This window comes from Lepisosteus platostomus, chromosome 8, assembly GCF_059453375.1.
Source record: "Lepisosteus platostomus isolate fLepPlt1 chromosome 8, fLepPlt1.hap1, whole genome shotgun sequence".
NCBI lineage: Eukaryota > Metazoa > Chordata > Actinopteri > Semionotiformes > Lepisosteidae > Lepisosteus > Lepisosteus platostomus.
The window spans coordinates 49,868,665-49,895,305 of NC_142618.1; the positions used below are offsets into that span (position 1 = coordinate 49,868,665).

General features: G+C 36.3%; 1 protein-coding gene across 19 annotated transcripts in view; it reads left to right on the forward strand.

Annotated features, from left to right (window-relative positions):
- The window catches only part of LOC148657480 (disco-interacting protein 2 homolog C), a 223,566-nt gene that overhangs the window by 125,727 nt on the left and 71,198 nt on the right, over window positions 1–26,641 (forward strand). For 9 of the 19 annotated variants that reach the window (XM_088643808.1, XM_088643814.1, XM_088643797.1 and 6 more), the window contains 5 exons: window positions 950–1,057; window positions 9,246–9,395; window positions 15,428–15,649; window positions 18,299–18,421; window positions 25,761–25,892. In XM_088643808.1, coding sequence (XP_088499934.1) covers window positions 950–1,057; window positions 9,246–9,395; window positions 15,428–15,649; window positions 18,299–18,421; window positions 25,761–25,892 — 735 coding nt within the window. The remainder of the gene's footprint in view (window positions 1–949; window positions 1,058–9,245; window positions 9,396–15,427; window positions 15,650–18,298; window positions 18,422–25,760; window positions 25,893–26,641) is intronic. The other 10 variants (XM_088643812.1, XM_088643813.1, XM_088643815.1 and 7 more) reach the window with 6 other exon arrangements.

Sequence of the window (26,641 nt, forward strand, 5' to 3'; positions counted from 1 at the left end):
AGTGCAAGTATAATGAGGCAAAACTACCACTGGGTGCCTTGAAAGAAACATACAAGCAGGAATAAGATATATAAAAATGGTATTGATTCGAAGCAGCTGTTTTCAAGAGGTCTCAGTTTGCGCACACTTCTTTCCAGCTGTTCTGTTTTTCATGCCTGTTTTTTTTTATCTTCAGAAAGAACCTCATCTGTTCTTGCATCTGACTGGTTACATTCCTCTGAATCTAGTTTTGCTGTAATACGGTATTTGATGTTGGGGCCACTAAGTAGCAGGCAGTAAATTACCTTTCTTGTAGCTTTTTTGTTGGTGGTAATGTGACGAATTAAAAAGGGAGGTTCATATCATGCACCAGGCTTACTGAAACAGAACATTTGTGCTCCATTTCTAAAGTTTGTCTTGTATTTGTATTGTTAAACATTCCTAATGATACCCTGATCTAATGTTTTTCCTTCATAAAGTGTGAATTTCCACATGGACGTTTAACTGAATAGTTTTAGATTCAGCACACATTACTATGTTTTAAGTGCACCTAAAGAAACTTAATGTATAGAATTTTACATTGAACGGTCTGTTTTCATTCAAATTTCGTCTGCAACACCAGTTTTTGAAGCACTGTATTTTGTCTCATATTTAAGTTATAGAGCTTTCAAAGCTGTTTTCATTTTACAGACTATTATTTTGAAACACATTGTAGGTGGTGCTTTTACATTAACCAAGTATGCGCTGTTTATCTTAAGTAAAGCCCTTGTTTAAATGAAGCACTTTACAACTAGAGCAATGAATGGGCTTTTGTCATGCAAAGTAATGTGTGATGCCAGACTACAGGGGGAAGAATTCCATCTGGCAGTCTAGTCATTGATCTGTAGAAAATCTTGAGCTGAATTACAATTGGATTAGCTCTTTGAGATTAAAAGATCATTAATGCTGAGGGTATCCTTTTTTTTTCCAGGAGTGGAGCCATCAATGCCCCAAGAACGCAGAACTCCAGTCACCCCCTCTTCCTCCCGATTCCATCGGCGTCGGTCATCTGGCTCCCGGGATGAACGGTACAGATCAGGTATGTGAGGAACATACTTGTCCTTTTCCGAAGGCACAATGCATCTCTGTTCTGAAGGTCATGGTTAAGGAGCCTCATTCTTTCGATTTTCATTTCCTGTGATGAAGCCTGAGTTGAGGAGAATTGTCTCGTTTCCAAACATGAACGGGCCTTCTGCCAATCAGAACTTTTTACTGGTTTCGACTCCTGCTGCTGATCTCTTAATGACTTGATTTGGACAGGGTACTGTACAACCTGGTGGACTGTGGCTGGCTGGGGTTGCAATGCCCTTAGTCTTTTGAGCTATAAAATTATTTAGCTCATGTCTTTGCATAAAATGTATAGTAAATACTGAAACAGAAATTTACAAGGTCAAAACATATGCAGTAAAGTAGAACAGAAGAAATGGGTATCAAAATGAACTCCTTAAACACTTGCAGAACTGCAACACTTGTTTGTCATAATAAAGAACAGGCATTAAACAGACATACTGTAGGTACCTGTAAATGTTTTATGCTGAGTATAAACTTCATTAGTTGGAACACAAAGTACAGTAAGGTCTTAATGACACTATGAAGCTGTTAATGAGCAGGTGGCAGGGAAATGCTTTGTTAACGTGAATCTGAATTTTAAGACTAATACATTCAATAATGTTGAGAAGTTGGAATCAGTACATCAGGGAGCTTTATACAAAACCTAGAGCAATTTTTAAAAAGGACTTGACTTCCCACCTGGTGATTCTACCTGCAACATATCATTGTTTGCAACATATCACAATTCTCTTAAAAAGTGAGAGATATTAGCATATCTGGATTTTTGGTTCTTGACTTTCACCATTCATCAGTTTTAATCCTGCCATATCCACTTTCTCACTGATGAGGTGATTTTGTGCTCCTGCAACATTCAGACTCATTTGACACTATCAGAGTCAACCTGTGTTTAATAAAAATGATGCCGCGTACTTTATTTTTTTATTCATAAAGTAATATGTTTCTGTGTGTTATATATATATAGTGTCTATGTGTATTTCACTTGTTCAGCTTGCTGGCACAGTAGTGGCATTACCCAGGCATGTGTTCTCCTCTTCAGTGGTGGGTAAAGTGGGGGCAAACTGGTATACATATACATGGAAATAATTGTTAATATCTAATTCCGTGCTATATTATAGTCATTGAATCATTATTAAATAAGAGTGCATTTAAGAACATTCTTTTTTCTGTGAGTTTTTGCTGATGATTAGCCACCAAATTTCTTCTTTGACCCTGACATTCATAGCACTCCTTTTAACACATTTTAGTTAATGCCATTCATACTGTACACATAATGTAAGGTAGATAACTTCAAAATATATTTTTTTTCATTAAGGCCAAAAATATTTTCTTGAAGTATCCTCCATGTGGCCATTCTGCTATCTCCATTAATCCCAGGTCTTCATACCTTGAATCCTTGTACGCAAGGCTGAAACGCACAATGCTGAAAAGGGCATGAGAAAATGGCATTTTTAGGAAATGCTGACATATTGTTTTGCCTGATGAGTATTTCATTTCTATCTAATTCTAAGTTTATGTGACTTTTATGTTTTGGTCGCATGTTTTGCACTTTTATGGGAGAAGCCAAAGACAAATGACCACAGTAGTGGACAATAAAATATCTGTCTAAGAATCTGGAGGACTGGGTGTTTTGTTGTCTAAGGCTGTTGTTACCTGTTGCTTATTATCCAGTCCAAGTCTCTGCTCCACCAGGAGAACTCTGCAGAATGATCAGTAAATAACGTTCTATAAAAAGTAACGTTCCCAGTCAGCTTTGATATCCATACCACCTGTTGCAATTAGGAATGCATTGTTCAATTCCCTTTGTAGTCGAGTACAGGAAGGCTTCTAAGTAAAAAGAAAAACAGTCTTTAATAGAATGAAAAAGTGCTGAATAAAACAAAGAATTTAAAGAGTTTGTTTTATGGGGTGAATGTTCTATTATATTGTTATTAAATCACCCTGCAATTGAAGCTTCAATTTATTTTGACAGCCCTGAAATGAAGTGTTGATCCATTCAATCTCTTGTTTCAAGTACACCTTTTATTTCCTGTAAACAGGACAAAAGGCTGCCTTTGATCATTACATAATCTATTTTATACAGCTAAGTGTAGCTGCTCACACAGCCAGTGTGCAGGATGGTGCCTTTTGTTGTCTTTAAAATCCAGAGACCAGGAGTGCTCAGTCATAGTAATGAACATGTGTAGTTCGTGCCCTAGGCTGTAGTTAACCGTTGTATTCAGGGCAGCACAGTGTGTACAGCACCAGGCTTGTTAACAAATTGCCTGTGAGGAAATTTGATTTGTTGTCTCGGCAACATATTCCACATTGGTGATACATAATTTGCGGTAGGGAAAGTGTGTCGAATTTTAGTTTTCATCCATGTGACTCAGCATGACTGAGAGATTCACCGTATTTAAAAAATGCATTACTTAATACTGCAGATACAGTAGCAGCAGTACAAGATGATGAGGAGCATAATAAACAGCATTATAAACAGTGTAGCTTGGTCCACTTATGTTTTTAATGTTAATTAAAAAAACGGTGGAAGATATTTGTGCAAATGCACACATCAAATGTGCAGTTGCCCTTGGTTTAGTTTCCATGAGGCACTCACCTGATTTAGTCTATATCATATTCCCTAGAACATAATAATAGGTCACTTTGCAGCCACATTTATCTGCAATGAATTGCAGGAGCCAAGAGGTGATCTGGTCACCTTGGGACAATATGATGTCTAATAAGAAGAACTGTTTTTATATGCAATCCAACTGCAGTTATCTATCCAAAGATATCTCAAAATATTTTGATAGCTCAAAAGTACAGATTCAAGCACTGCCCCCTTGCACATTTTAAAATGATTCAATGGGTTGCATCTTTTTTGGCTACACTATGAAAGAGGAGTGTATAACCCTCTGCTCTGGGGTTTCCAGATTTTATGAGTCATCTGCTAAAGACTAAAAGAAAAGTAGTTAAAGTTATCAACTCGGTAAATAGCTAAAGGAATTGGGAAGTGTTATACCATGGGAAACCAAAGATTGAGGCGGACAGATTTTGCAGACGTCTGCTCTTTATTGTGCATCTTAATGAACTGACTGAAAGTGGCAAACACCTGCCAAGACACCTTGGTGCCGTAGCGCATTAACCAAAACATAAGCACAACAGCGTTGTAAAAACACACACGGGCGCTGTGTGCCCACATAACGGTAAAAACTCAGGCCAAAACACAAGCAAAACCTGAGGGAGTGGATTGTTGTTTTGTCGCAGGTAATTTGTCATCTGTGCTTTGCAAATTTCTCACTTTACTCTTCCCACACGTTAGAGGAACGTGTGTAAACACGGATTCAGCTCTTGCCAGTGCCTGCTTTATTCTTGATGCCATGTATCATGATTACTGAATTTGATCAATTCTAGTCTGATAATTATCAAATAAACTGCTTGCAACTTTAAGTATTTTCATCTCCCTGAGGTGTAGCTTAGTAATTTTCTGTAGTTTGCATGCAAATCAACTACTGTATATACAGTACTGTACAGTACATTGAGCTGGGGGGCTCTGGTTTCTCCAAATCTGCCTGCTGGAGTAGAATCCCAAGTCTCTGTGCTTTCAAGTGTCCCGTTTTTGTTCATTTGGGTTTTAGAACTTCAGACTACTGAGCTACATAGAAGATCTACTCTGACTTCAAAATGTCAATCATGTATTTTATATTTGAATACTCAGTTCCTTGGTGTCTAACATCTAGGATATTTATTGTATTCTGTTAGGTTAGTTTGGTTTATCCATAAAAAAGGCTTAGAAGCACACAGTTAAGTGAAATAGTCACTCAATTCTAAAATAATAAGGAATATACACTTACAGCAAATGTTCACTTCCCTAATAATTGCTAAATAACCTTCAATTCACAGGATCTACAATCTACAGTCTCCATCTTATCATGGGTTACAAAAAACAACTAAGTCATCCTAATTTCTATTTCAATGTCTGATCAGAAAATAGTTTTTAGGTTAGGCATGGATTCATTAGGTTAATATTCAAGCAGATCTTCTTTATTTGATGGGTAATTTGAAAATAAAAATGAAATGGTGAAGGACTTCGTAGTTTCTGATTTCCTATGTTGCTCACATCTAAAGTCAGTTCCAAATTTTTGCTGCTGTGTTCAGAGCCATTGTGATGATCAGATCATTGCACTGAAATAAGAAAAGATCTATTTTCGAGGTATATGTTCACCTTGCAGAAAGATTAAGGACTGAAGTTTGAGGTGTGTAAATAATGGACTTGCTATTGTACATCCATATTATTTATTTACTAATTTTGAACTTGCTGTCCATGACATACTGTATGAGAGAAAAAAATAAGACTTATTATTTTATCCCACACATAAAGAAGGTTTTATAGCCGTAAGTTTCAGCATGGAATTAACTGGTATTTTTTCCTTCTCATGTTTTACCCGGTATAGGCCTTAGTATAACTAGCCAAATATAGACAAAGACACTCCTTAGTTTTCTTTTTCTTTTTTATGTGAAAAATTATATCTTTTTGGAATCAGGTTTTGGCCAGCAGTAAAAAAGAAAACACTTTTTTTACAGTCTAGACTTGTTTTGGTTACATGCATTTGAACTCTGGTGTTTTAAAACCATTTTTGGACATTTAAACACGTCATTTGGGGTTAGTGCAAAACATGATACAGTACAAAAGGAAATTTTTAGTACATTAATTCATTTTCCAGTGCAATTTCATTATAAGAAAACTTACTTTCACGTATATTTGAAATATGGAAGGCACACCCGAAGAAGGCTCCACAGACGAAACGTTGTGTTTCTTTTCTTCTCCTTTCAGCATGAAATAAACCTTTACTTGCTCCTTTGTAGCCCATGCAGTGCTGATGCAGCTAACTACTTGAACTATTTGACAATATGATTCTTTTTATATTGATGAAGATTTAATCTGAAAATTTGATTGATAAGCGAGCATAATAAAACTTGTCTTTTTTAGTTTATTCCTGACACAGAATATGGAACGTGTGACAGGTAACAGATGAATGGTGACAGACCTCTTTCAATATTCCTTTAAATAAAATTAAATCACCATATAATGGAATGATTAAGTTGTATCCTTGAACATTATGTAAAGTTATATTTTTTACTTAGACACTTAGTTTCAGTCTCAGATACTGCAGCTTTTTGCCATTAGTCTTCTGACTCTTGGCTTCCTGCAGTAATTGCATTTGTTATGAAAAATGAACAACTGGATTTTTCTCCTTCATTTCCAAACGTTTTAGTCTAATACAGTAGCTTCAGAATCAGCTTCAGGCAGAAGATAGATTTAACTGGTTATAAGATAAAACCATTTTATAATTTGTTTTTCCGAAAACTCTGTCACTTGCAGTTTTAACTTGCACATCTATGTTTTATGAAGATGTACAGTTTAGCCTATAACGTGTAATATCCTGAAGCTGAAATTAATAAAATGTTATTATTAAACATGTGTTAGACTTTATGTATAGCTTGGTCATTTTATCCTTTTATTTTGAATCATTCTAGTGAAGATGAAGATGAACATGATAAAATCCAAAACTTCATAAACATTTGAAATTCGCATACAACTGAATCACAGTTTTTTTTGACTACATCTTTCCTGAATTAGTTGACAAAAGGCACACACAGTTACAGTGTCCTACAAAATTACTGGAACAACAAAGGAAAAACAGCCAGTTTTGCCTTACAGTAAAGCAATTTTTATTAATGATTAATGATTCTGATTTTAAGAAGCATAGTGGCACAGTAATTGCTGCCTGAATTGTGATCCAGAAGTGTTCATTTAATTGTATATTCACACCATAAAGCACAAGCTCCACTTCTTTTTTGCTATAATTATGTGGTTATGATGTAGCAATTCAAAAGGCAAATAGAATGTTAGGGTTTAAAAGTTAAAAGTGTAGATTAAAAATCAAGGGATGTTATGTTAAAATTGTATGTCCGTCAGTTTGTGTTTAAAACATTGTGTACTGTTCATATCACCACAGTAAAGACATTGACAAAATCAGTCCTATGGATTATTTGTATAATTGGTGAAACTTGAACCAGAGGACACAAGTGGAAGTGCATTTTTTCTAAAGATCTGAGAACATAATACAATTCTTTACCTGTTTCTTGTGGTATTCCTAAGTACAACAAAGGGTTGTGGTAGTACGAAACAAGCCAGTGAGCTTCTTGGCCTCCTTTGAAGAAATGGATGGATAAAATATCCTTCACATTTTTATAACTGTCCTTTTGATTATTTCTTCCACAAATCTGGCTATGTGGTGCTCTTAAGTAGTTGCTTTCATGTCTTCATAGGGTTCTCTTCCTTCCTTCCAGCTGCTGCATCAAACACAGTTTAGTTTCTTTACAGCTACGTATTTGGTACTCATTAGCACATTTGCTGGTGCACTGGAGATACATGGGATGTATCCTTTTGCCAAATCTGCACAAAAGTTTGTTTTGCTACCTTGCAAGCTTTATCAGGAATATTTACTTTAGCAATCTACCTGCTTCCACTTACATATTTAACACGGTTTGATACCTTTGAACTTGACTAAATAAAGAAGTATTTCATTTCAACACTTCTCTGCCTTGCTGGTGTTTGTTCAAGCAGAGTTTTTCAAAAAAAAAATTCTGAAGTGGAACCTTACTTTTAAGTTATTAATATTGTTATTATCATAAGGGGATGGGGGCAGTCAACAGATGTTATGTAATAGTCCTGACACCAGCTGGAATGCAAACAATAGAACAAAAGCACAACACACAAGTCTTAAAATAATTTGGCTTTTGTCTTTAAGTGTGCAGTATCTTAAAAGGACAAAGGTTTATTAGCAAAACTAACACACAAAAGGCAAAACTAATATTTGTGGACTATTGTTAAAGTCAGTTCCAGAGCCAATAACACTGCCTTCACACACTCAATGGCCGACATGATCAAATTTAAATTGAAAAAAATAAATAGAAGTTAAAGACACAATATAACGTTTTTTTTAAACCTTTCTGAAAGTTATTTATTTTGCTGACACCCCAAAATGCAAGAATCAAACTTCACTCTCACATGTAGTTCAAGTGAAATACTGTAATAATTTGGATGACATAATTTTAATTAATCTTATGACAGTTTGGTGATGCAATAGTGTTATAGAGTATGTGTGACTACCTAAAAAAAGGGTACACTGCATAAATGAATGACAAGGATTTGTCACGGATGTTGGAAGGGCTTGATGTGGAATGGCCAGGAGAACAGTAGAGACCCTATGCGTAGCGGTAAATGGGGCAACACGGAGGTTACCCCGGGCTCAGGAGGTCAGACGATGTCAGAAAGAATCCTATGCCCTCAGGCCACGGACGTGGTGCGGCCTGGTGCTAGGCGGGTCTCATGACATCCGTACCCTCAGTGCTGAGCCAACACAACAAGACACACCAGAAAGACGAGAATAATCACAGGGAACTAGGAACAGGACAGAAGCAGAGCGCCCTCTAGGTGTACAGGGTCTGACAGGATTATATTAAGGCTGTGTTTTTCTTCTAAAACTACTACCACACAAAAGAGAGATCAAATTGCATGTTTTAGCACGTCACAGGCAACATGTTCTGTGCTGGAAATGCGGCTCTGATTGGAGAAAGGGCACATCCCTCACCTACAGCCTGCAAGTGTCCAGGAAGGTTCAGGACTAAATGTACAGCCAAGAGCAGAGACATTACTCTATTGTGTCAAAATGTGTGTATGTGTTAAATTTCAAGGCTTAATTTTGCTTTCCTAAAGTAGTTTAAAACACTCCACTGCGAACTATATATGTATTAAGTCAGTATTGGATGATACAGTTTGGCTACTGTACACTATACTGTATAGTGACACATATAGTGTGTAGACAATGTGTTTTCATCATGCTTGTGTGAGTTCTTGTGGCTTCAGATTACTTCTGAGTTTTCAGTAAGATTATTTTACTGTAAGACTGCTGATACACAGACACCAACACAGTAGTTTAATTGAGAAGACAGCCACCAAAGAATTTATCTTTACTGCAGAATAGGACTTTTGCTGTCGCCTGTTGTGATAGTTCTCGATCTGTGTTCGATACGAAAATGTTTAAAGTGTCTTCATTCTGACTGGCCATCTTGCAGAAGTTCTAAGACGTGGGCGTTTACTTTGTGTTTTCCAGATGTACACACTGAGGCTGTCCAGGCAGCACTGGCCAAACATAAGGAAAGGAAGATGGCAGTGCCCATGCCATCCAAGCGCCGCTCACTGGTCGTACAAACCTCGATGGATGCCTACACTCCCCCAGGTGAGGAACATATACCCCACCAAGGTAATGCCATGGCAGTGAGTATGATGTTGACAGCACGGCTGAATGATGTGATTGTGCAGCAGTGACCTTTGAGAAGCAGAAAAGGGCTAACCCACTGATTTTGTGTGCCTGTTGTGTTCCTGTCAGTGCATTATCAGTGTGGCTTTTCAATTAGGGTTCTGCAAGACACCATTATATTTTTTCTTATTTATAAAAATGTGTTTCTCAGTCCCATCTACAAATCTTTCACAGTAGAAGGCTAACATTTTTTCCCCTTGTTTATTGTCTTTTTTTAACATCTTTCTGTTTCTCTGAAGAACACTGGCATAAATATTGTGCTATGTATGAAAAAATACAGTATATTGCAGAACTGAAATCACATTTTTAAATCTAGCTATAAAAACAAAATATTTACATTTGGGTTTTTTACCAGAATGTCAGACAGCTCTGGTATTCCACGGATTCCTCTAGTATTTCAACATGGAGGATAGTTTATATTTACAACTGTGCTTTAAATAGGAAAGATCAGACCATCACAGTTAACAAACTACCATAAAATGATGTTAGCATACTTAATATTTCATATTATATAGATGTTTTTGTATCAAAACATTAAACTAGCACAAACATGGAATACGAATATACAGTACTTTACAGTTTTTGCAAAAGTGTGGTGACCATTGTCAAAACATATCATCAAAAAAACTATAATATCTAAAGCTGGCACCATCATAAAAACACTGAAAATATGTGCATCTTCATATTAGATAATCTGCATAATTATTTAAACACACCAAAAGTGTTTTGGTCACCATAATGTTATAGTTTGGAGCAGGGGTGCTCATTACGTCAAAACAGCTCTGGGTCGATCGCATCACAATCTTAAAATATACATGGTCATTTTAATTCAAGTGTAAGCTAAATTTAAGTGTAGGCTGACACTGGCTTTATCCTTATTCCCACCCTCTTTTGTCTGAAACAATCTAAATAAACCTGATTGACACTGACTGGCATTTTTAACTGACTTGACTGGCATACTCATTGAACTTAACTTAGAGCTGCAAGGTAAAGACAAGAATGCGATCGATATGACCAGCACTGTTAACACTTTCAAATGAAAATTAGAATTGCTGGCTTCAAAGCTACAGCGTCATGACCTAACAAACTTACCAAACACAGTGTCCAAGCTGTAAAAACAGGGAAATAAAAACTGCACAGTTTGACACTGCACGCTACGTGTCTTCAACAAACGCCTCCAAGGCTTTGCAGTACTTGAGCCGATCGGGACTTTCATGCGTTTTCCGTTTGGAGCAGAAACAGATGCTGATGCTCTCGCCGCCAAAATCGCCTCCTTGTTTCACCTTGATTCGTCAGCGCTCGGGGATGAAATTTTATCACTCCAATCAGACATTCAAATAAAGGCGAGGGCTACTGCTGGGCAGTTTTGGAACTTGCTTACCCAGTAAAAGTGTCCAAGCATGCGAAAATGCGGAGCTTACTTTAAAGCTTTTTTTGGATCGACTTACTTATGCGAATCAGCATTTTCCATTAAAACCAAATACCGGTCAACTCTGTCTGATGACCACCTGGAAACCTGCCTGAGGCTTGCAACCAGTGGCTACTGTCCTGATTATGCAAAACTGGCTGACTCCATTCAGTGCAAATTATCAGAATAAGTTAGGGACCCCCATCTATTTATCAGCAAGTGCCACAATGATTAATTATAATTTTGCCTCATATAGACTATACTGTAATTATTATAGCACGAAAATAATACATTCAGTAACTACATATACTTGCTTATAGGAATTTATAACCTAACTATTTGTAATATTATATATTGTAATATATATATTATATATTATATAAAAAAAATACAGATCAGTAGATCTTGTTGACTTGCCAAATCCGAAAGTAGATCTTAAGCTACAAAAGTGTGGGCACCCCAGGTTTAGAGCATAGAAAAATATTTTCTGCATGTACTGTATTGAAATGAAAGATGTTAATTTCTGTCAGGCAATGTTTTGTTAATAGCTGTACAACAAACAATAAGAATTTGAGTTCAAAGTTGGGAAGGAGAAGTCATTCAGGTGGAGAATATAGAAATTTTTATTTGAACTTACATCTTCATATTATTCTGTATTTTTATTTGAACATACTTTTTATCAGTACTGATATTTATCAGTACTTATCACCAGTCCAGTATATTTATTATTCTAGTTTGCTTGAGACTCAAATATGATGAATTTCAATGCTCTGACAAACACATCTGCTCACATTTGCCACAAACAGCTGTGTAGATAACTTCTTGTATTTATCATTATAAATGTATATCTAGCATCTGCATAGTCACATGGATATTCTGTGATTCTGTGGAAAGTGATATGCTTTTTACAATAATAGAAATGCACCATCTTTGGCTACCAAAGATGTTTAAGAATAAGTTGACCATCAAGCCCTGCTTTAAATTTGTATTGCTACAGTTTTATGTTAAAATAATTTTGGTTTTTGAAATGGCTTAAAGGTTTATACTCTTGGCACAGAACGTTAGTACCGTTACTGGTTTGCATAATAAGATAGTCATTGAACAACTCAGGCTAACATTCTACACGTTTGCCATTGTGTGCGCTTTATTTGTAATGTGTCTACAGAGTGGGATAGGAGCACTGAGAGGTATCAACCAAGAGGTGTGTATTTTTACAATTTAGTATTAGGGAGTTTTCGACTTTTGTGTATAAAACAGGATGTGTATGCAAGGGTGACATACAGTAAGTGTTAGTGAAAACAACAACCAAAAATGGCATTTCATTATTTTAGGCTGTTTTCTTCAAAGAAAATTGCATTTGGTTTAGAAGTATAAATGGAACGTTTGTATTAATTTTTTCTGTTATTTTCTTTAATGAGCCCCAAAGTCATAATCCAAATGCTTAATTCAAAAACTTGATGAACTGTACTGATGAAGAATATACTGATGAACTTTAGACTCTCTTAATTAAAAATCTATGAAAATAAAGCAATACATGGGTTAATAGTAAAAAAAAAGAATTATACATCTACCAGCATCTTTTTATAGTTACCTTACTATGTATAAGAACTCCAAAATAAAGTTTACAAGGCAGTTGCTTATTTTTGTATTAAAAGAAACTATGTATATTTCCAAAAACAGCAGACTCATCTTAAATTAATGCAAATCGTTTACCTCTATTGTACATGAGCTGTCAGCTTCTAATCCAGCCTCAATGTCATGAGAATTGTGTTATGAGTATTTTCACTTTTACAGATTTCATTTTACCCAGTTAACACTGTTCTCTTCAATTGTCACTTCAAATGCCATGGCTGCAATGTCTTCTCTCTGGATGAATTGAGCAACAAAATATTTTTTTTCCCAGTCAGTCTGTATTTCTATATTGGTTGAGTTAAAGAAGGATTAACTGTATATTTGGGGACATTTTAATTGAACAGACAGGCCCTCTCAGAAATATCAAATACGGATCGTTCAGTTTGTTTCCATAGTGGGATTTTCTTATTTAATGTAATTGGAGAATGCAGTAAGTCGAAGGTGGAAAAACAATCATGAAATTAGTTTTTGAATCCTCTTCCTTAAAACTGCATTTTAGCAATGCTTATAATCCTGTTAGAATCACATTAAGGGTAAAGTACAAAAGTGCTGAATAGTTACATTTTTTCACTACATTAGCAAATTACGTTTTTTCTTTGACAAAAGCGTGGTTGCTTCACAATTCTTCAAAAACTTTTTATATTGAAATATAAAAAGCAGGACAATATAGCCTCCTATTTGTGCACCCCCTAAAAAGTTTCAAAATTGACTTCATTATTGTTTAGTTTACTTTTGGCATTCTCATTTTTAAATACACTATCCCAGGGGCTGAATCTTCTGGGCATCATCCAGAAGTAATGAGAGAAATAAATTGAAGGGTTGCTAGGTGATAAATAAATATTGCTATTTCCAACACTAGAAAATATATCTTGCTCTTGATTTATTGATGACTGGAAATTTTGGAAACAATATATTTTGTTTCTTAATGACATTGAGTACTGATGCAGAAGTAGACTATTTATTTGTATGCAAATATAGCATAAAAAATTAAATAAAAAAATCTTTTTTTAATGGTGTATTTTGTGATAAAGTTCAGGTTCTCTTAATTATTTTCAAGCATTTCTGTCTTGTTGAGGGTTTTGATATGGAAATTAACTTTGTCCATAAAAGGAATACATAAAAAATCACCTGATGAGTTTACAGGTGACGAGTTAGACTATTACTGTGTGTCATTTTTTTCCCCACATACTATAGAATTAATAGTAGGAATAGTACCAGTAGTAGTTATTTTTGCTTATTGTTGTTGCTGTTGTTGTTGATACAGGACGTGATAGGAGTTTAATGGTAACAATGTGTAATGTAAATTGTTATGCTAAATTAGTTGCCAGCAGGCCCTTAATGTAACTCAGAAATACATTCACAGGTATACTGTATACTGTACATGTGCTGTGGGGTTTCTTGCTTTTGCTCTAAACAACAAACAGCAGAGTTTACAGTCAGTGTCAGCTGAAGGAGTCACTGCAGGAGATCACTGCTGATTTCACAGACGCCCAACTAGTCTGTGTGTTGCCATGGCAAGTCAGTGATCTCTTGGTATACCCTCCAGAGGGGAGCAGGCCAGAAGAAGGGATTGTCATGGAAAAGGAACCTGCGCTTTGGGCAGGAAGAAACACTTTTCAGTCTAGTATGGATATTCGTTTCTGTTTTTGTCAGAAGCATTCTTGAAGCCAAGGGTGGGTGATGTATAATTACGAGGGGGTGGGGTATCATTTTATTTGTGAAAAGAAAAAAAATCACATTACATTGGGAATTGTTTACACTGGGAAGCTTTTCATCCTCCTTTCACTTGACTATGTATCAGTAATGTGTTTGGATAGACAAGAACATCAGTCAAATTTCTGTCCCAAACATGTTAGAATATAAAACAAAACACATTTCAATTCTGAAACGTGCTTTTCTTTACTATCAGATGGAAATCCTTACAGCTTAAATTATTGATTGATGGTTTACCTCTACAACAAACTCTAGATTCCTGACCCCCTCTTGTGGCAGGGTGGTAAACCAAAAGAACTGGTGGGACTCGATTGACGTTTGTCTTTTTATCATTCAGAGGATCTTATTATGCATGGCATGTTACCTGACTTTGCAATGATTTCTATCTGAGAAAAGAAAAATGCCTGAATTGGCAAATATGACATGTTTTTGGTGTCTATTGGTAGAAAGGGTACAGTATGACACAAAGTAGATACATAATATTAAGATATGTTGCCGAAGGTAAATGGGGGAAAATGTGGTGTACAGCACTGTATATATTTCGTTTGTTCTTATTCTTTTTCTTAATTTGACATTTTAATGAGTGTACAGTATGTGTTCTTCGTGATTCAATTTTTAAAACTGTGTTTAAATAGTGTCCAGTCCAGTTGAGAATCTAGAATTGAGATCTGAGGACCAGTAATTCTTATCCCTCTTACTTCAGTAGGTTGCAATTCCCCCCATACAGTAATGTTCACAGTAAAGTCAGCCTTTGTGTATTGACAAGACCGCAAATGGTGAAAAGGCCTTTGCTTGAACTGCACTGACTCTCTGACATGCAAATTGCATGCAAAAAAAGACTTGTTTTCACCTAGATCCACTGCACCTGCTAGGTGGCCAGTTAACTTCACAGGAATGTTGCCAAGAGACAAGTATGGAGGTTTCAAAAAAATAGAGAAAGAAATGAGTGGACATATTGGTGTTTGAGCAAAATTGTTTGTTGGCACAAAAGCTGAATATAAGAGAGAAAATCAACAATGCTGATATAACTTTTTTCATTCTGTCATGCCGTGTTTTGTGCTGGTTTGGGTTCAATATAATTGACTTTCCTACAGTTCCTGATTTGCATTTATGCCCTGCTGAACACTAGACGCCCTTGGTTGGAAGAAAGAACTACCACCCTTTTTTTAAATTTCGTCGAGCTGTCTGTCCCTAACCAGGTATTGCTGTGTTGTCTTCCTAGACACCTCCTCCGGCTCAGAGGAAGAGGGCTCGGTGCAAGGGGACTCCCAGGGGACGCCCACTTCCAGCCAGGGAAGCATTAACATGGAGCACTGGATTAACCGTGCCATCCACGGCTCCACCACTTCCTCCACCACTTCCTCTTCCTCCACGCAGAGTGGGGGCAGCGGGGCCGCCAACCGCCTCGCTGACGTCATGGCCCAGACGCACATCGGTAAGTCAGGTAATCCCTCCATTTACTAATTAGTTTGTCTTTTCCTCAGGAGCATATGTATATACTGTACACTGTATTTACTTGAAGTTTGTTCAATTTCTTTTCCTGAGCAACTCTCTCTGTTTCGCTCTTCTTGCTTGCACCCAGGCATGTGGCACATTGAAAGCCCTGCGTTGACCCACAGATTAAATCTCACTTTTGTGCAGTGTGAAACCTTTTTATATAGTCAGAACCTGCCTTGAGCGGACGAATGCTAAGTGTGGTCTCATGTTTTGTCTCCGTGGAAGAAGTCTCACAAAACACATACCAGTTAAAACCCTTTATACCCCAGGCTGTCTGATCTGGAGACATAACCATTGTGGTTCATTTAGGAATAGATTCGCAGACCCTGATTAGTCCTAGACTTGTTTACCTAAATTTACATTAGCTTATCCAGAACTGCGATAATGGGGGTTTGTGAAACCACTGATATGAATCTTAGGCTTGATGTGTTGGTTTTTACAGAGTGAGCAGAGAGAGAACAGAAGATAATCCCTGATGGCTTTAATCTTTTTTAATTTCTTCAATACCATGGTTTAATACATCAGACAAATGTGTTTTTACAGTGTTAATGTTTACCTGTTAATAATGTTGATATGCGGATAGTGCTTATAGATAAGCCAGTTTGAGTGTTTTTAGGTTCTAGTCTAGGGTTGGCAATTGGTTTGGTTCAGCACTGTAGTGGGTTACATTGATTAGTTAAGTCCCTTAATAAAATCAGCGATGGATTGAAATAGATTTGCATTTATAATACTTCACCCTTCTTCTTTTTTAAAAATGAAGAAATTGGGGATTGTCTGTATTGTTTATACCATATTTATAGCTTGTCACAAGGTCATCACTAGTCAGTCAGTTGTTTGCTCTTAAATACTTACTATATCATCAACCTTCAAGCCCTAAGCTTGCCTCTCATACAGCCCTTGAAATCTGCCTAGATGGACTGCCATATGTTTGGCATCAAGGCAGGCAGAAGTTTAATAGATGCTACTTTTTATTTAAGAAGTTCTTCACAGATCTGATTTAAAAATGTCAAAGTCAAAAGACTATAAAACAAAGAGCGATTAATACAGTAAGTCATTTATAGTGACTAACAAAATTATCACCAAATCTCCTAGTTGTGCACACAGGATTTAGTGACAGTGGCACATTTTCAGCAAATGGGTAGTGATGAGACTTAGAGAATTGTTTTGATGGCAGGGAAATTTGACATACTGTAATGACCTATTCTATTTCAGCCTCTTGCTACAGATTAGTTATTTTTGCTTATTTAGTTCTGTACAGTTCTCCCATGAAGAGTATGGTATTATGACCAGCATGTTGTGTCACAAAATCAGATGACAGAAGAATCCAGTGAAAAAATCATAAAAGGAAGACAACTTAGGAAACTGTAGCAGTCACATTCAGATTAATACCAATCAGTAATGAATTGCAATTGACTCTGAAAGGCCACTAGTGTGTCACTATGTGCAGATGCCCATTTCCTTGTATTTGATATAAATTTTAAAATTATGTTTTGCCATAATATAAAATGTACATATTCAGGTCCAACTGGTTTTCAGCAACTAGCTGATGCTCAATATGCTCTGATCTGCTGTATTACTACTGCTAAATGGAAAAAGTAAATATTATAAAAGATAAAATGCTGCACAGGCCTTCTAAACACTCATATGCCTCCAAAAACACATTACAAATGGATGCCAGTTGAATGATTACTTATCTATTGGGGGAAAAACAGGTTGCATGTATATTTAGCAAAATAACCTGGGGTATAAATGGTTACAGTATATTTCTTAATTTTGCTTCTGGCTGTCTAATAATCACAAGTCACAGGTCTGTGTTTCTGCAAAGAAAACCTAGTGTTGACAAAGAAGAGTGTCACAAAAATAATAAAAAAGTACTTCCTTACACTGTTGCATCTTTCTCTAAAACTGTCATCTAAAAGCAGACAGAGAACAAGAACTTTATCTGTATATGAAATAAAGCTGCCTGTGAAGGATATTGAGGAAGCATTTGGAAGTCAGCAGGCGGGTGCTGTTGTGGTATGCGTCACTGTCCCCTGAAGGTTATTCCCAAGGATTTTTTAAAAGCAATCCACGAAATCCCAAGTAGAAGTTTTGTGAACATGATGTAATTAGAGCCGCAAAATGAGATATTTCCAACTCATTCTGAAATACATTTTCACTTTTTTTAAGTAGAACACCATTTTTTAAAAAAAAGAGTGGCCTAGTCCTTTGTTTTTTTAGAGGATATTAGCTTGTTTTTGCAGATTTGGTTTGTTCTTGCCCTGTCATACTGCCTTGTGTTTTTATTACTACGTGGTATGAAAAATAATAAAAACAAACACTTGGAGGTTTTTTCCCCTTCTTCGAATGTTATGCCTTGCTCCCAGAAGAAACTGTTGTGTCTACGCTTTGAGATAATCGTGTATTTCTTTGTACATTAGTGCCCCTTAACCTTCGTATCACCATTAATTCTTCCATGCTGCTGCTGGATACAGCCAGAAGGCTGCGTCTTCACAGGTTACTTGTCTCACCCCCAGTCAGTCCCTCCACCTCCATCAGTTGCTGAAGCAGGTTGCGGTGAGGATCTAAGGTGGTTCTGGTTTTCCCTCACATCCAGGACCAATTGCTCACCTTTCACTGAAGAGAAAAACAATGCCTGGCCCAGTTGAAAATGGAAATTCATTGCGGCGGTCCTGTGAATTTGGATCAGAACTCACCTGGCCACCCTTGGAATCAGAGGGTCAGTATTAATGGTGCATAGAAGCATCCAGTGTCCCCATCTAGTCAGCCTTGATATCAGTGTGTCATCCATGACGTTTGTGCTCCAGATGTGTATATCATTAAAAAAGTAATACATAAACTTAGCACCTGCATTGCTAAATGTCAATCAAGCCGTATGGTGATGTGTGTCTAATCTTCATGCGTAAATGTGTGTAAATAGAGAAAACACACAAAGCAAATGCCTATCTTTTATTTACTGTTGTTTAATTTATGTAGTTTTTAAAGAGCATTTAAGAATAAGAAAAAGACTTTCACATACAGATGGCCTTTCATGATTTGAAATAAAAGCAGGGTGCAGCTTTGCTACTACAGCGCTGGCTAAACGTCTGCTTTTAGATGCTTTCTTTCATTTGTCTTAATCAGTGTATTGTGGAAGTGCATTTCATATACAGAGTATACACAGTTCCTGTACTGTGTATAGTCATCTCACGCTTGGAATCAGTTTTATTGCTTTAATTTTGGTAATGTCTTTAAACAGGTTGCTACTTGCATGTTTTAACCGATGCTGCCACTTTATTTTGTTAGTTATCTTTTAACGCTGCTTTTTAAATGACATTCTCATTCCAGGCCTTCTTTCAGTTCTAACCAGATAAAGGTTTTCATCAAAAGTTTTTCTTTAATTCATCAGGTTTTATTGGAAAAAAAGTTTTTAGTTTCACAAATTGTAAAATCAATGGTATTCTCTCCAGACTCTCCTCAATTATTTTCTTATGCCTAGCCTATCTTCCCAATGGGATCAATTGAGATGTTTCAAGTTAAGCACGGGCCAGGTTTATTCCTGGGCCTTAATGTTGTAGAAATGTGTATTTGCAGTAGACTCCTTGATAAAACTCTTCATGGAAGAATATGTTCTGTTGGCAATTGCTCCTTGTGAACATGTTCCAGAATATTATCTTCTCTGAAGTGTGCATCAGTAGGAAGAATAGTCATCCATATGTTTTCAAAATAATACTATTATTTTTTATGTTTATTGACACTAGTGTTGCTTTTCCTCTGTAGCTGGAGTATCTCTTTTTAGAAAAGATCCCTTGAGTTGAAGCATGTATAATTCTTAGTATTCTTACAATTAATAAATGCAATCTAAAAAGCAAACTATAGATCAAAATATCCACTGTACATGTTCTGACATCCTTTGTACTTTCAGACACAACTAGAACTGGTATGAAAAGTCTTGCCTTATTTTGTTAAAAACATCATCATCAACAAATAACGTTTATTGATCATGAATATCGCTGGAAACTTTTATGTCTCAGAAAATATTCTTTAAAAGATATAGCTTTGCCTTGGCTTTTGACCATTATTCATGTATTTGTATAAGACAGGTCTCTTGATTGAAATTTCATATTTACGTTTTTGTTGTTTTTGCTCAAAACATTGATATAAATGTATTTGAAATAAATAAATATATATATATCACAGATGTTAAATGTTCAATCCCAGAACTGTCTAGTTAATATTTAAGTATACTAAAAGTACTTAAAAAAGGTTTGAGTGAAAAGCTTGAAGATTTCTAACATGTAAATCTGAAATTGCTAACATACTGTAGTCCATGTGAACAAATGTGGATGTACTGTATGTTAATAGTGAACTTCTATTATAAATACCATCCTTTGCAGAATGTCTAAGATCTAAAGTCCCTGCTTTCACAAAGTGTTGGTCTTACAACGGTTTTCAAATGTAAATTGTAATACATTACACAATGGTAATGTTTCTGCATTCACTTCACAGAAATCTTCATCATTCCAATCCTGACTTTGGTTTTTCTGCCTATTAATAAATGTTTAGAATGACAAAACATAACTTAAAATCAAAATTCTTAAAATGATAGAGCAGTGTCAAATGTACAGTGATTTTCAAAATGTCCAAGTATATTCCTACTTCTAACACATCTACGTGAGTGTGTAACACTCAGTTATTTTGGTCAGTTATATAAGGAGCTCCTGGCTCCTATGACAGCCATTCTTATAAATGAGAGAAAAGGGGAGTTCGAAAACAGCTCAGCATGGGCAGAAGACAAGCGTCCTTGATCTGACATTATTAGTCAGTGCTGTCTGCTGGAATTGTGCTTAGTTAACCAGTAGGCGCTTTCACACTTGTCTCCCTACCAAAACTTTTAGCTAATGCTTCCACATGAGGGTAAATTTTGATTTGTTCCTTTGACTAGAAATGGAAATGCCAGTGATGTTTTCATTACTTTCACATTCACTTGATACCCCTTTCAATTGCATTATACAACAATTATATTATAGAAAGCAAATAACTACTGTAATTACAGTCTCTTTGGTGGGCAGATACATTAATAACACAAAGGGAAACAGCACATAAGGAAGGAATCAGTGCATATGGATTTCCTAATAGACATAATAGATACCTTGTATAGGTGTATTTTGCTTTAAATATGTCTGCTTGTGTCTGAAAAGATCTCATGAAATGGTGCCTTTTTAATTAATAGAATTCCAGAGTCTCACTTTTAAGGAAACCACTATATTGAAGTGTTCACAATTTGCAACAGGAGTCATTCAACCACTTCCCTTTATTACCCTTGACTGCAGTGACTACAGTATATCTGTGACAGTGGTTTTACAGTGTTTGTTGTTAAGAGTCTGGAGGAGGGCTTCATTGAAATGCCTCTCGCCCACAAACCCAAAGTGTGTTTGGAATGCTATTTCATGCTTAAGTGGTCAATCCTAGAGAAATCAACTGAAAAATGGTAGACAGCTTGTGATAGTGTTTGAAATTGCGAAGGGTAAAAATCTAAATTCAATCCAATAGGAGAGTTTACAATGTTCAGCATTTTCATAAGGCTTTTGAGAAATCATTTTTATTTGGATAACAGAAATACAAAGGATAACATTACAATCCTTCTTTTCGTCTTGTACCCATTGCCCAGATTTAGGGGAAACAGGGTAGGGAACCCTATTACCCTTCTTTAAAGAAACATTCCTTTTGTTAAAAGAACTACAATATATATTATTATTCTCATTAAAAAAAATGAACTGTAGCTCCCTACCCAAAACAGTGATTAATTCAAGGACTTCCCACAAGCTGGCCATTATCTACATCGTACCCACTAATCCTCTGATTGACAACACTTTCTATGTTATTTTTTTTTACAACTCAAGTACGGCTTATTTCTGTAAATATAGTGCTTGATGTCACGAAGAATGATGTTCCAGAATGAAGCAAGCACTGAGGCTTGCAAAATCCAGGTAATTCATTGTGAGAAATGGAAGGTAGACCCATATAACCCATAAAGGTGTGTCTGTTTATTCAGAGAAAGCCAAGCCCCTGTCCAGGTTAAGCACAGAATTGTTGAGAAGCAGCCATAGGGTAACGGAGCAGCTGTCTCTCTCAGAAGTCTATGACGCTGCACTGAGAGACAGTGCAGTCAGCCGCATTAGGCAGAGGGAGTAAGATCTCATGTGACTGTGTTCGATTCTTGTTCTCTCTATAAAACCGTTCAGCACACTGTCTAATTGGCTAGGCATGAGGTTATGGGGAGACAAGGGAAAAGATTAATATTAAAATAATGAATATTAATGTTAGAAGGGAGAAGTAAGAAGGCTGGACTGCAGCTTTAAGAAGGTTAAAGCAGATTGTGGTTACCCTTAGAATTGGAGCTGAAAGGGAGAACTGGTATGCTACTTTCTTGTCATATAACATTACGTTAACAGGGAAATCCGGTGAGGAAAAAGCTGGTTACGGACACATTCATATAGAATAGATATAGATATAGAATCAAAAAGCCCTTCAATAGTTGCATTAAGTAGTAGCTGTATTCAAGTTGTGTGCATTAAGAATTTGTACTAATGGCACAACTGCAGTATACCACCAAACACATTATATTATACTGTATCTAGCTCAGGCTAATGCACTATTTCCAAAGCAAATGATTTATAATGTTTTTATTGACGTGAATAATGTGTAATATTCAATTACTTGAATCAGATATATTTAAATATTTACCAAGGAATGAAATATCAAGTCATTCTTTTTACACAGACCTACTGCCTTCTGTGAATAAACAGTCAGTCATGACCTTCTGTATGTTTCTCAAGTCATTGAGGCACCACTACAATTCTGACTGCTCAAAGATCTCATAAAAGTTTAAACAAAATGTGTAAATGATCCTACACTTCGTAAGTCACAGACATTTATCATTTTATCATGTCCTTGAAAACACGGGATTAGAAAAGAACACAAAGTATTTTCAGTGCTCTGTATTTCATCTCCAAGTATATTCATCTCCAAGTATATTTAAGCTCTGTTATTGAATTTCAGGAAGCACATTAAATGCATTCTTTCTTCCAAAGACTTTATTTAATTAAATGTTTTACACTCAAAATATATGAATGGCTTACAGATTTCCTGTGAGTCATACATGAAGCACTCCCCTGTCCATTGTAATTGCTGGACAGTCAAATAAAAGGCTTCTTCCTTCCCCTTGAATATCAGTGTTCCTAAACCCAAAACCATACATAGTGCTCCCTCATTATGTCAGCTCTCTCTGTAATGCTACACTCATCCCTTTGGTTGTTTAGAAGCCAGTGGCTACCAAGGCAAGAAAATGCCCATTTAACCCATTATTTGACTACCTTGTGGTCCACCACCCTAAAACAGACAGACTGTGAAACTTGTAGTTTCCCTCCTTGCACCACTGGAAAAATTACAGTGTCCCAGAAATAAAGCCAGTGGATGCTTAACCCTAGATGTATTGTACATATGTGAGCAGTTAAAATCAGTATCAAACTAATGTTAAGATAAGCAGTAATCACAAAATGACTTTGTGACTTGATTTATATGTATATCTAACACCAGAGCAAAAATTAAAACTTCATCTTGACTAAAACAGGCCACATCAGCAAAACCTTCAGATATACTAGTGATGTAGGTTTGCCTTTGCTGTATGCTCAAATCAAAATACCATAAACGCACTCTGAATTAAAACAAGCCTTGTTTATTGTGGTTTAGTCAAACAGGGCAAAAAGCAAATACCATAGTCGCTGATGCAGTTTTAAAAGAAAAGGGATGTAAATTCAGCAATGAAGTTGGAATTGATTCTTTAAACATTTGGCTACACTGCTCACCACAGGATCAGACACCATGTTGCAGTGGTGGAAGTGCTGGTGTCTGTCAAACCGCAGTTTCCGATGAGAGAATTAAAGACAGAGAAGTCATTACACAGTACGAATACCTAAAACATTTGGATGCATTGCAATTTTTTTGTGCTTAACAAATGCAGGAAAGTACTTGCTGCTATCATACTCTTATGTTAAGAACTGCATTTGAAGATGTGCAACAATTTTCAGGAAACCTGGAATAATACTCTGCTGTAGAAAGTGGAATAAAAGATTTACATTCATAGCACACATTTTAATGATCCTCTCTGTAATGCCACACTCGCTTTATCACCACTTTGGCTTATTACCCTTACCTGGTGGTATAAAGAAGGAGCGCTGGACTGTTGAAATGTTATTGTACTGTTTTTATTAATACCAGTGTCTACTATTAAAAGCATTGCTAGATTAAATCATACTGTATTAGAAAAAAGGTAGCCTAGAAGAGCCAAAAATATACTTAATCAAAGAACATAACTTATGTATGTGAACTGTAACATAGTTTTGGACTCCACTGTCAAAAGCAGAGGTGGATACAGTAAAAGTACTGTATTTTAAGCTCTAGGTAGTAATGTGTCTTGTACTTTTAGATTTCACACAAACTAAGCAGCCCCTGTTTCGAAACATACACAGTTTCCAATCAGTAACAGCAATCGTGTCTACAGGGGTTGGTCTGCATTCTCCAAAAGAAGGCCATTCCAATCAATTTGAGTCACAAATTATTTGCAGTAAGACGAAAACACATTAGAAATATTAATGAGTGGGACATTTAAAAATAGGAAAGATTTCTTTACACAAAGACTCTAAAGTGTCTTGAATAAACTTATTCAGACACTTTATTGAAAAGAGTTACTTGAAACCTTTCTAAAATGGCTGAATGAGATATTAGGATCAATGAACTGTTTACAGCCAAATTAGAAAAGTACACCAAATGCCCCACTCTCAATTGATGCACTTGCTTTCACTTGCTTCCATGAACTGGCTTAAAAGATGATAATACTCCAAAAACAGTGTCCTACTGTATGGCCCTTCAATGGAAAATCTAATTTCATAGAACCAAATATTTTGCTTTAAACACTGACTGGATTTGAAATGTTCATGTCCTTTGCTCCTTGAAAAGTGCTTTTAGCATGGAAAGAATTATTTTATGTTGTACTTCATCAAACAGAATGGTTTCTTACTTGTTTGAGTTAACCTTTAATGATCAGCTGGTTATTAATGAAAAGCATACTGTGGTGATATACCTAACAGTACCTATACAGTGCCTATGTGAATGTAAATTATGTAAACAGCATTACTGCTGTTTGTGCTTTGGAATCATCAGTCACAAGGTTGTATCAAAAAGTGATTATAGGATGGACAGGCACCACAAAATAATAGTGGTCATGCTTATCCAATCAGGAATGATAAGCTGTGAGTTTCAAAATTACCCTGCAGTAAAGACAGCATTTTCAAATGACCCCCTATTTACTTTTATTTCCTATGTAAACCTTTCAAGAGATTATTGATTGAATCGGGGCTATGTCATTACCAGAGTGGTACCAGAGCTCCTCAATTTGACTCTAAATTCAGATTTTGACTCTGGGTCACTTAATAATTGAGGAATATCCCTTATTTGGATGGGCCCAGAGTCAGTTTGTACAGTTCTGCATGCAACAAGTACTCCTATGGCTGGCTCACAGTGTTTCTGAGCTTGCATCATTACTGCAAGCTCTGGTAAGATCTTTCTATGGTCTCTATATCTTTTCCATGGTGGTTCAGTGGTGATTGTAAAATCACTAGCAGTTCCCAGTCAGAGAATATTTGTAAAAAATCAAATTAATTGCAATTTTTTTGTTGAAAAGATTGATGGATATTTAGCAATTCTAAAATATTTTAGTTGGAAATGTTTCTTTGAAACGTAATGTTTCAATTAGAAGGACTTAGATAAAAGCCTTTTAAAATTTCCAAGCACGTACTGTAGCTGTTTGAAGTAACATAAGTCTTTTTCATCATCTATAATTGAGAGAACATCTACATGTGCTCATTCCAGTGTCTTATTTTCACCATTTTGATTTTGCATTTACCTCTACACAGAGAAAGGTCAATGTATGATTCTGGTTGGGTCTGCATTGCAGTCTTCCATCAAGAAGGTTCTGGTACTGAAATTAATGAGCCTGTTTGATCTTTCTTTGCACCTAGAAAACCACTCCGCACCTCCAGATGTTACCACTTACACCTCAGAACACTCAATACAGGTGGAGCGACCGCAGGGCTCAACATCTAGAGTGGCTCCCAAATATGGCAATGCTGAACTCATGGAGACAGGAGATGGTAAGCCATTGTAGGGGTTCATGTGGCAATTGTTCTCATAAGTTCATGTGCTTTAAAGGGGAACTGTAGTGCTATTTGTATATTTTAGGGTTAGAAAGAATAAGCATGGATGAGTGCATTTTAATCCGCAATAACAGTAAAATGTACACAGTAACATGTAAACCGTCCAATTCATGTCACAAAATAGACATAATTTCCGGGAATGCGCCACACCACAATGCCTTCATTGTCTGTGTTTCAGAACGAGGCACCAAAACATCCAAACATCAGGTGAGGTTAAGCGGCCCTATTACATTGCAACCAAGCAGGCTTGTGAATACATCTCTATTACGCCAATAGAAATATTTCTCTCGATTTCAAGATCGTTTTGCAGACAAATACTACTTGTTAACAGTGCATGCAGATCACGTTTCTGTGGTGAAATGTCTGGTGCATACCCTGAACTTATTCGCTTGTACATCACATTACATTAATAATTACAGTGACTAGTGAGCAGGAAGGGCCGCTTCACGTAGCAATTCATGCGAACCCTCGCTCGCACCTGTGGCGAGACCAGTGGTTTGTGACAACAATGGCATACATATAGTACTTTCACAAAATTCACGATTTTGTGCTTTATTTGTAATTTGTAACATTTTTCGACACCATCACTTAATTTATTTTGCTACCGAGATTTAAGAACCGGTCTGTGAAATTGGAACTGCTGTTCCCCTTTAAGTTGGAATGTCTATGTTCTTCACTGGTCTCAA